Raw genomic sequence first — 12,137 nt, 5'->3', positions numbered from 1 at the left:
TACACAGACAGTCTCATTTGTTCACTTGGTTCAATTAGAAGTGCCGTGTTAGTAAGCACATTGACAGCAGGATCCGGGATACCCATAGAGAGGCTACATGTTCCCTCCATGTTAACTGACATGTTTTTTGTTGTTGCTGTTTCTGTGATGTAACAGTTGCTAGGAGCATTGGGATTGAACCCACAACCTCTGTTTTGAGAGAAAGAAGTAACCTCTCTGCTGCGTCACATTGTTATAGCTTTGAGGACATTGAGGAGCATAAATTAGATCAATATTTTTCTTTAAAACATTTTTTTGGGGTGCCGCACAAGTTTATTAGCTAGGAAATATAGTCATGGTTTCAGCTTCTGCTATTTTGATTACTTTTCCACTTTCAAAATATATAGATAAAGATAATTTGTTTGTGTGAATTGTTAAATGCTACAGCAACAGTCCCAGTTTGTCATCACTCTGAAACCATGGACAGAATAAAATGGTTTGTAGAGTCATTTGCCAAAGAGTTATGGCTGGGGTTCTAACCTGCTGTACTGTACACTGAGTGCCCTAAACCACTCCACCACCAGGCACATTAACCTCTGTGACGTTTGACGGACAGCCCTGACAGTTGGTTCTAATGATAACAATCAAAACCCAAGTACCACACTGAGTCGTGACCTAACCTAGCCACTAGTGTTTACCAGAACTGTGAGTGTAGAACAAGTATTCTCAGGACAAAACGCTGCATATCATTTTCACCATTATGCAGTCAGGTGATTATTGTCAGGGTAAGCAAATGTGTCAGCCAACACTTAGTGAGCCAAGTAACTGTAAAGGACTTAAGGATGTGTCATGTAGGCGTAGTCGGTCATAGGATCCTTATTCCATTGTGCGCAGTAACAGAGGAAGCATTGAGCTACAGCACTGGAGGAGTGGGTGTTGAGGTAGTGTTCCTATCCACAGAACAGGGAGGGAGAGGAACAGACAGACGCTGTGCAGCTGCTGCCACACAGAGCACTCAAACACGTGTGGGCGTCCACTCTAGCATACTATACATACAGCGCTCAGGTAGGTGTCACTCGCTCATCATTTAACTGTGAGTTCACTGGTCAAAAGTACACTGCATTTCTCAAACTGAGTGAGAGTGAATTAGATAACTTAAACAAGAGCGACTGGGAAGAGTGTTGCTACTTATCAGAGCTGGAAGTAGCTAATTGCAAATGTTTATGAGTTTTGTTATGTTTGAATTTTATATTGTACTAGATCATTACATAATAGCTTGGGTTCATTTGACATTACAATATTGCATGTAGGTAAAAATTAAGGTGGAGGGCAAGACATGATTGTATGGTACAATTTGCTGTTAAACGCAGGTGTTTTAAAATGTTTTTTGTATGTTTTTTTTGTTTGTTTTTGTTGTATTGGCAGAAAAGACCATACAATATATTGCATTGAAAGCAAGTTTACTGTTAGCTGTATTTTAATGTACTCACCTTTATCATTGTGTCTATCAGGCCTCTGCTACTTTCTGAAGGCCACTCTGGGAGTAGCTGAGGAAATCCAGGGAAACAGTACAGTTGAAGTGTGTGTAAATAAGGCAGATGAATGAAGAATATGGAAGTCGATGGGAACTGCCCAAACATTTCTCGGTTCTCCCCTGTGGCTTGGATGAAAGGTTATTATAGAAGACTGCTGATCAATCGCTCAATAGCACCATACATAATCTGCCTTTATGGTGATAAGACATTTTACTGACTGTCAGACGAGCACTAACCAGAGCAAGGTCACCCGATCGATGGGCACTCCACACTCAAATGTTAACAGGTGTTACTTCACCCTTTTCAATTTGTCTAATAGTTGGATAAAAAGAAGCTCTCCTCTGTACATAAAACAAAACAAAATAAATGTGTAATCAAAGAGAATTATGATCAGGGAGATGGTGAAGGCCAGACATGTCCATTATCGACCCACACTGTTGTTATAGTGCCTCCTCGGCCTGTAGGAAAACCTCAGCCTCTCTTAACGAAGATGTTTTCAGAGCAGCTTATACAACATGTACTCCAAGCAGGGAACGTCATGTTTCTGCGTGATTTGTATATTTGCATGATTGGCCGTTGGCTGCATGCCATATCCATAACCCCCGGATTTAGCCTATAGCTTCAGTTCACAGAGAAAATGAACAAAGATAATGCAAACATATGGGGATATAGGAAGATGAATTTCTGTGTTCTAATTCAGATTTCAAGCAACGTTATAGTGGGTGATGGTACAGCATATTCAGTACTAATGGAAGAATTGGATTGACGAAGAGTGACAAAGTAAACCAATTATACAGCTCATAATGACTTGACGACAAAACAGGGACCCCAGCCATAATTTCAACTGCTATAATAATGGCTCCCAGTTAACCAAAAATATACCTGAAGTTTGATTTTTTTTTTTTTTTTTTTCTTCATACTTTTTGTAGTTTTTGTTTTTATTATTGCACCAGTACAATCCTACGCAAATGTCATTTTTATTGTTTAAAATGAAAGATTTGTTCCATACGTTAAAATACAATAAAAGCTCAAATTGTGAGCTGTGGTTATTGGGTAATGGCTGTCACATGCTTTCTTAATCCCTATCATTTTGAGTGTGTTAATAGGAATTCATTTCATTTGTCCAAACTGGACACTGCGGGACTGTATAGCATATCTAACAGCCCTTATCCCCAGCTAGTGCAAAATTGTCCTATTATGTAGTGTTGAGACAATAATAAAGCCCTACTTCTCTTAATCTCTCTCTAATTATCTGCTGCCTGTCCCTCCCCAACAGGAGCAGATGGCCAATGGCGTCCACAGTCCCGCTGCTATGTCTTCGTCCTCCTCTGCTGGTGTCTCCGTCTCGCTGTTTGGCTGTTACAGTGTTGATCGGGACGCACTGACGAAGCTGGGAATTGGCCTTGCGCTGGCAGGCGCCATTTTGGCCTTCATTGTGGAGAAACTGTACTGATGAATAACTGTGAACAAGAGGAGGATTTGACACCACAGAGAGCACACTGACATCAAAGAAGTGTTGGCACAGGCCCGATACAATGGAGCCGGGTTTTCATCTATTCCTTGTAGGATTCAGAGGGATTTTTCAGAACATTTCAAGACACAAACCAAACAGTTGATGGTTATGTGATTGTAATTTTTTTTTTTTTTTTTTTTTGGTGTCAGATTTTTTATTTTGAAAAGATAATGTATCTTTTTTTTCCTCTAACAACATTGTCATCACCACAGTTTTGTCCTGCTGCCCTGTCTTTCATACATGTTTACTATGTAACATTTCTAGTGGGGGTGGGTCTGCCACCATGGAGATTTTATTGCTTTGGCTTGAATATTCCACAGTAAAGGAATAATATTAAATTATAGTTGTTATCTTTGTATTGCTAATATTCTTTGAGCTTTGAGCAGGTTCACTTTTCTACAGCTCTGCCTTGTAATTTGGCCTGGTGTTGTCTGTTAAGTTTAATGCTGTACTGTGGAACATTCCAGGCAGAGCAATAATATCTCAGCACTTGTTGACCCAGAAAAGTTACATAGTACACATTTAACTTTCAAGTTTTCAGTTAGTTTTTTCATATGGTTAACACTTTATTCATACACTTCTGTTTCATCAACCTTTGTAAAAAAGAAATAACCTACCTTTTCAGGTAATCATATTTTTCAAAGTACAGATTTGTATAATGCTTTCTAGAAGGTTATTTGATACCTTAATTTTAAAGTATTTATTTTTGAAAAGGAGCATTGACGGTATATATTTTATGAAGTTTTATTCTGTTATTATGTATGATAGAACGAGTGTTACTTCAGTGAAGGAGGATAACAGATACTCAAGTTTTTTTCATAAAAGCTTTGCCACTACCAACCCAAATGTTAAATAAATGAGCGAAAGTCTCAAGTGTTTCAACTGTTGTCGACGGACTGAATTATTAACATATGAGGCGTATAAAGTGGAATAACTTGTATAGTCCCCCATGCCTCTATTGCATGTCACATTGCTCACTTGTTATCATTCACATACAGCAGTGTGCCTGTGATTCGCTCTAATCTGTCTGTTTTGAGGTACATGGCTCCCAACACATGCTTAGAAGTCTCAAACACTTAATAATGCATGGCCCAATTTCTATGTGGCATTTCTGTGGTGCTTGTCTCTGTCAGGGCTGCGGCAGTTTTATCAGTTTGTGCTATATCCCCTGTCACAAGTGTCTCCACAGCTCTTTGACACTCATAATGCTTCTTTATAGGCAGCCTTATGTGCCAAATGCATGTGAAATATTATATAGCTGCAATTGTAACTCAAATGACTAGCTAGTTACAAAATGCATTAATATGTAATAATAACTACACCAACTAGTCTTAATAAAGCCTGAAGAAAGACTTAAGTCAGAATGTGAAAATATGGTATTAAGAAGAATCAGGCTCAGCAGCTATTAGTTTCTAACCCAACCCCCTTTATTAAATAGTTACTAGACCTGAATCTTTCCTAAAAAAAATATTTTGTCATTCTGAATTATGCCTCGTATTAACTCTGTTCATAGAATAATTATTATAAAGTTTTACCCAAAATGCTTAAATTTCACAGTGGTAATCAATACATATTTATATAGCTCAAAACTGCAGCATTCTATGTTCTGCATGGGTGTTGTATGTCTCATCAAATTTGACAGCTTTCTTACTGCCGATCTGAGGAACATCTGACAGAGAGCACACAATACCCATAACTGATGCTGAGTGTGAATGACGACATACTAGAAAGGTGATCATTTCCTGTGGCATTCCCCAGAGGGAAACCTTTAAGTCAAGCAGATGATATACTATATATAGGTGGTGAAGCATGTGTAAATACCAGTACTTCGTTCAGCATACATGGTTGTTCTCAGGTTATGGCTGTCTCAATGAGAAATCCCTGTTGTTAGACACAGTCCTGTTGTCCCTCACATCCACATACAGGCTGTATTATCAGAGGAAACCAAGCATGGCGCTCAGATTCAGACGTCTCCCTCTCACCTATATCTGCTGCACGTCACAATCACAGCCGGTGCTCTGCAACTTTTGTCTGGCTAAATGAGCCGTGTCAAGCCAAAGTTGTGCACAAACACCAGCACCAAAGCTTTATATTAGCTGATCAAATGGTGCATGTCCCGCACACACACACACACCACACACACTTTGTATTATGTGATCAAATGGTGCATGTTGCGATGAAGCTTGTTACATCCATCCAGCAGTGCCCTATATTATTCTGCAGCCATCCATACTGTGTGACAGTTCTTTTGATGCTTTGTAAGCACATTTCCTCACTCTGTGCGTCAGTTGCATTGCATTGTTCCTCTGTGAAATATGGATGCCACGATTCCCTTTTTGTTTTGGAGATCATCACTTACTATGAAATATTGAGACGGAGAGCATAGAGAGGACGTCATTATTCACTTTGCATCATTCACTTCACTTGTTTCTAATAAAAGCAGGACTTTGTGAATCTTGAGCTTAGACTTGCAGCTGTTGTCAATTTGTCATGCGCGCCATGATGTCCTTCTGATGTGGAACAGGCCGACTCTGGACACAAGACAAATTCAAAGATGGTTCAACATTATGTTCACTTGTTTCATTTCCCATCCATTTCACTTAATTGATTTGAGTCCTAGGAGAGTTTGGTGTGCCAGGCGCAGAGACAGGCTGGCTCACAGCTGAAGTAGGCCATTGATGTATGGAGAATTTCCTCTCAGTGAAAGTGAGTGATATTCAACAACAATCATACAGTCCCATCATTGTTACCATTTAAAATGTTCTATTCAGACATGACATAATGACCACTCTTAATATTCAGACGCTGGATTGGTTGATTTAAAGGTAGTAGCCTGCGCTTTTGCTTGTTTAAAAAAGGAAGTAGAATCACAATTGAACATGGGTTTTTAGTGCCTTAATCTGTATAGAGGACCCATGCAAGACTCATGCTTCATCAGAAAGCTCAGAACCTCCAGAATTCATGCACTGAGCTGCAGAGAGAGATTCATTTAATTTCTTTTAGGTTTATTTCCAAATAATTTTAGTCATAGAAACTGAACTGGCATCCCACATGCAAGGCTCATATGAGACCCATATGCCTTTCGATGAGAGAATTGGTTTATACTATTTTAGGCTCTTTCCAGTCAAAGAATATCTATAAAAGTGAAGTGCACAGTGACATTTGTCCGTGTCAGCAGAATGAGCATGTTGCATAACCACAGGCCCCAGTGCAACAGTGGTTCCAGTTTACTGAACATGACCTTAAGAATAACTTCTGTCCGCCACAACTTCTGATTAGCCACTGTCTTCAACTGTGACCTTTCAGTTCTGCCAAAACAAAGTGCATTCTTCAAGTGTTCTGCATCCAGCGTAATTTCATTGTACTTAGGTCTCTGTTATGTTAAAAAAAAAAAGATACAATTCCACATTACATTTGAAGACTGTTGGGAATGCTGCAGTTTCAAATCTTAAAATCTGCTTTTTCCCAGCTTCTTGTCAAAAATAAAAGTCAACACAATATCAACACATTACTACTACCACCACTACAGCATTTCTAATTCATCCTTCAGTATTTAATGTTATGTGGAAACTAGAATAACCCATGAATGAAAAACTATGAAAAGAGTATTCTAATATCACAACTGTCACTACAATAACTTTAACACTATGTCATTTTTTCCCCCAGATTTTTCATATTATGCCTTTGCCTAAATTGTGCCACAGTATTTCATCGCACTCCTCTCCACTGGGACGAGCTGGTGATGCCACTCAGCCAAATCACACAGTAAGAATTCATGTTTTTTAATACTTTATGGCAATAAAAACATTTGTACTTAACATGTCTAAAGAAAGTATCTTTACTTTGTCTCTGCTGTTTCTGCTGTTGCTTCCATAGCTACCAATTACTGCTACTGCACTCTTCACTGCTATCAGTACTAACACTTAAAACACTAAGATAAAACTACAACTACTTCTGGACTACAATATTCTTACTTTCTTTTCAACCCTGCTTTTACACACACCCATTACTTACACATTTTGGTCAGATCTAAAATGATGTTCTAGTACAGTTGACAGTTGAGATGATTGGTTAACAGGAGGATCAGCTCAATGTCTTGGGTGTTAACATTTACAGTGTAAACTCAAGTTCAGTATGTTTCTATCAGTCTTTCAATAAATACACACACCGAGTTAGTTCACACGTTAAATACACACACCATCCCGTTATCTGTCTGCAAAGAACAAGGTTTTGTAATGATGTGCCATACAAAAAGTGAAGTCTAGATGCATATTCTTAATTTTCCAATTCCTGTAAACGATCTGGTCCCAGCAGGTTAACCTCACAAAATGGTCTTTTTTAATGAACTGAGCCTAATGATTTGATCAACTGAAATGAGCTAGTCTCCTCATTACTCTGCACTTGTGTGTGTATGTGTGTGTGTGTATGTGTGTGTATAAAATGGTCTGTTTTGCCCCGGGCCACTCACTCAGCAGCATTGGCATTGAATGTTAGTGACTTTGAACTGACAACTGACTAAAACAATGCATGTTAATAATACAGGACTGCACACACCTTGTAGCCCCGCTTGAATTTAAAAAGAAAGGAAAAACTGCTTTGTTTTTTTTTGTGCTTTCAATAGACTCACCTTTACCTCAGCTCTGAATGTAAAATCAAAGGAAGGTTTCTGATTGTGTCCCGAAGTGCTCCACACATATTTTTTTAATCTTGCTTTCTATAGTACTTTGCATATATTTAACTTAAAACTAACATCTTTAATTAGATTGGCTGAGCTGGCCCTGTCGTATTCTTACCACTGGATGGTGTCTATGTTACTGCAGTCTGATACAAGCCTGAGAGAAGAAACAGGACGGGTGAGGGTAGAGGGCATGGCATCTCCTTGGTGATAAAAAATAAATAAATAAATCAAATAAACTTGCATATGGTAGCTTTAAAGCCACAGTATGTAACATTTAGCCAAAAAAGGACAAGAAATAAAAGCATGTGTTTTCGTTTTGATTCAGATCAGTCTAGCGAGCAGTGGATTTTTATCCTTTTTTTTGTTTTTCCATTTGAACCAAAATGTTGAATCCTATGTGTATCACTGATTAACAAAACAAAAATCAGAGGGCAAAGCAAACAGGGCAGTGGTATAATATTTCCCCTTTTTAAATCATCACTCTTGCAGATAATAATCTCCCCATAGAAGTTATGTGCTTGCTTTTTTAAAATCCTGTTCATACTGAGGCCAGAAGTGTCATGGCCCATATGCCCCTTACTTCGGCAGCTCTAAGACTGAATGCTTTGCCCTGTTGCCTCACATCAAAAGGGTCATGGGTTTGATTCCATGACTACACAAGGCCTTTCTTTGTACAGCAGTTAAAGGCTAGCACTGCATCTAATCTGGACAGTTTTGTTGTACATTTTTATATTGATAAACAAAACACTTTCCCCTCACCTTTTCCCTACATATGTCTTCTTAAACATAATCATGTTATGTACTAAATAAAAATCATCTTAAAAATGATCCATATACTAAATCAAGTCATTCTTAAATAGTATATACAACTCATCACTACTTTCTTTAGATCAACATGGTGCATATGGGATGTGTCTCTTTACATTCTTATTTATGTAAATTGTATTAAAAGACCAAAGCTACATTGTACTTAGGGATTTAGAAATCATTTTAAACGGTGGCAGTGGGATGGAAAATTCCGCTCATACACTATTAATACAACATGTCATACACGCGCCTTATTCTCCTGAATTTGGGCCCAAGCGTAATTGCACATAACAAACTCAGCCACATGGGTGTGACCAATTAATTTTGCAATTTTGGTGACCAGCATGCTTTGTTGCCTTGTGTCTCCACCTCCCACCTTTTCTCCTATTCCCCCACTCTCCCCTCTTCTCCCCTGCTCTTTCTATAGGCTAAGCACTTCAGTGGCTCGTGGAACAGGGGAAAATGACTTGGCATGCATATCCATTCCTAATCGCATGCGTGTGTGCCCCTTTGTGTGTGTGGCTACATGAATCCACCGCCAGCGCCATCCAAGCATTTAGTTTGGGAGCCTGCGTTTGGTGATTGCTATGTTTTTCCTCTCCTTCTCCACACATACACACACTCACACCGTGTTGTCGCTGCAATGCAAACTGGGAATTCTCCGTCTGCGGCGCTACAGAGAGATTGGCTCTATTGAGGGTCTTGGTGGCGTGCCAGTTGTGTTTTGGTGTTCTGCTCCCTGCGTTTGTCTGTCTGATGGGCTTATGCATCTTTGACTTTGACTGGTTAAGGGTATTTGTATTCACCAGAGACACAGGCGACCAAAGTCAATATTTTAACTCTAATATTGTTGTGAACGCTCTTCAATGGGCGCACAGGGACAGGGACTTGCCATATTACAAGTGTTAGAAGATATCACTGCCTCCAACATTATATTTGTTTAGTAGAATTTCTTCAAATAATTCCTTGTGTAAATGTTTATTAGCTACTATTTAAATGAAACCGCTAATCATCTAAGCCAAATGTTTTTGATAAATGTATAAGCTATTTTAAAAGTTTCCATAATCCTTCGTACAATTTTAATTGGAAGCTTTTCAGTGAGACCTTTTATGTTGGCACGCTTGCAAGTCACATTCAGAGAGGTCAAAAGTAACTGGTGGCTGTTAGAGCACTGAAAATACATTTATCAGGTTTTAGCATAATGAACCGTGCAAGTTGTTTTATGTGAGAAATTCTATCATCAAGAGCGACGGATTCTATTTAAATATCAAATACAAAAAAGTGAGAAGTCACCTTAAGGTCTGGCGGCTGTTTTCCTCCTGCTAATGTTTGATTAGAGCTCCTCAGATGGCAGCCATGAAACTTTTAATGAAGTTGTCATGGAAATAACTGTATATTACAAGCGCTTCCCCAGGGCTGCACTGTTGCCATGGAGAATTGTTCCTGTGATTTTGTTCACATATGAAACTCAGCTCATTTACATAAATACGTCTTTAATAGCCTTATTGTAAGCTCCACTTTGGTATTATCTGTAGTTTTTGTGTGGGAAGAGACCACAGCTTTTATGTTACTGGTGAAGTCACTTCACTTAGGTTACATTTGTGTATTTACTTCTCTGTGGTGTATACACTCAGTAGATGTGTCAAAATGCAAGGCTCTGAAAGCTTTAAAGATGGGGTATTTTACCCTATGGGGTATTAACTGCTAACAGATGGTCACATTTTTGGTCACATTTTATACAGCTCCACCTTCAATAGACTCAAAGCACTTTACATTAAGGAACCACTCACCTATTCATACACACATTCATTCAGTGTGTGCGCTGGAGGTGAGGTGGGTTCAGTGTCTTACCCAAGGACACAATGACAGAATTCATCTGTGGGAGCTGGAATTGCACTGCCAACCTCTGGGTCAGTGGATGTGACCGCTCTACCAATGATGTTTATGTCGAGAGTAGGATTCAAACTATCTTTGAATTAGTGGACCAACACTGCCTGTGCCTCATATAATGTATTTTGATCACCATGTTACTTTTTATTGTTTTAAAAATGCTATATGTGCAGAAAAATATATGAATAATATTTATTTTTAAACAAAAGTATAGAAATATTCTTGCATAGAAAAATAGCATTATTAAGAGTATTTGACACATTACAAAATAAACAATACACAAAATAATGCATTAATGCAAAAACAAGATGTGCAAACAAATGAGTAAAACATATGTCTTTTCTGTCATCAGTTTGTTGACTTGGGTCATACATGTAAAATAGTGAAATTGTCATTTCAGCATTTTGTCGATGTGTATATTGCACCATAGCTCACAAGTTAAAATTCCATCTTTTTTCTTTCATTTTGCATCTATTGTGAAAGCCTCCACATGTAAAAGTGCCCACATGGCAAACATTACATGTGTAGTGTGCAGCAGTCACTACTTTAGCTGTACACCTTTGATAAGAGTTTGTTAAGCACCTCTTCACCTCACTGTGTGTATGTGTGAGAGCACAGCTGTGACAGGTTCAGAATGACTTAATATCACTTCTAATTATGCGCACATGCAATGCTTTCATGCCTGTTTTGCCTGCTGTTTGGGGTATTTTTGAAGTTGGATGTTGCTTTTGCTGACAGTTTGCAAAAAGGCGGGCAGCACATTGCAAAACAACAATCACGTCGAGAGAGGGAGAAGTCATGCACAGGGCAGGCTCGCAGCGCACAAGTCAGAAGTAAAAAATGAACAAAAGAAGAGAAATAATAATGGCACCCGAAGGCCCTTAAGACATTTTCATCACGTTCTTGTGTCATGGGGCTTTTCACCCTGTGGTACATTATTCTGTCTTTTATCACACCCAACTCCTGCTCTCTCATCTCTTTCCTCACTCCACTCCTTCTGTACTTCCTAGCTCCTCGCTCGCCTCCTCCTCCTCTCCTGCTGCCTTCACTTAATTTAATGTCAGCCGTGGAGCTCACCTCATCACAGAGCAGACATTTACAGGAGACAGGAAAACTGAGCATGCGTGTCCGACCCAAGTTTTAGTTAAATGCTGTAAACCTTTCGTTAAGACAATTTCAGGAAAAGGTCATTGGAATATGAATTGTTTTGACGTGGCTCTAGTTTAGAGCAAGACGGGTTTTGAGGAATTTTGCATAATTTTCAGCTTTAGAAACGGCATATTATTATTATTTTTTAAAAAAAATGCAATCCAATTCTCTTTAATTGTACATAAACCATAATCTGTAACTTAATTAAAAAACAAACCATTTTAAATACCATGTAAAACAAGTAAATCTGGGTAAATTGAGGGTTAAATCACATGATTTTTAAAGCTGCAGTATGTCCTTTTTCTGGTAGAGGCTCTGCCACCTGTTTATGGAGTTGCCAGATTTACCAGGGGCGGCACCGGGGGGAGGCTTGAGGGGGCACTAGCCTCCCCTAGAATTGCCAATGCCCACTAGAAATCCCTCAAAGATTTTTGCCCTGTTTTCTTACAACATTCAATCTCAATTTAAAATGTTCAAACAGCAACTACACAGTGTTCAAAACAAGACTACAATAAAACAATATTTCCATGTAAGGTTCTAAAAATCAGGAGGCAAATACATTTAAACATATTTAAAACAGAAAAAC

The 12,137-nt window shown here is 38.7% G+C and overlaps 1 protein-coding gene across 2 annotated transcripts in view; it reads left to right on the top strand.

The window, feature by feature from the left end:
- Positions 1–3,909, top strand: part of cdkal1 (CDK5 regulatory subunit associated protein 1-like 1) — a 145,226-nt gene extending 141,317 nt beyond the window's left edge. Inside the window, exon 15 of one of the 2 annotated variants that reach the window (XM_020937460.2) lies at positions 2,791–3,909. In XM_020937460.2, the coding sequence (XP_020793119.1) occupies positions 2,791–2,967 (177 nt within the window). In that variant the 3' untranslated portion in view covers positions 2,968–3,909. Of the gene's footprint in view, positions 1–1,490; positions 2,139–2,790 lie in introns of those variants that run through there. The other variant, XM_055163361.1, reaches the window with a different exon arrangement.
- Positions 3,910–12,137: the final 8,228 nt, after the last annotated feature.

This window comes from Boleophthalmus pectinirostris, unplaced genomic scaffold (assembly GCF_026225935.1).
Source record: "Boleophthalmus pectinirostris isolate CB_2022bp ecotype Guang Dong unplaced genomic scaffold, ASM2622593v1 HiC_scaffold_6, whole genome shotgun sequence".
Lineage (NCBI taxonomy): Eukaryota > Metazoa > Chordata > Actinopteri > Gobiiformes > Gobiidae > Boleophthalmus > Boleophthalmus pectinirostris.
The sequence above is the reverse complement of the archived record's forward strand: the minus strand, read 5'-3'. Positions and strand labels throughout refer to the sequence as shown.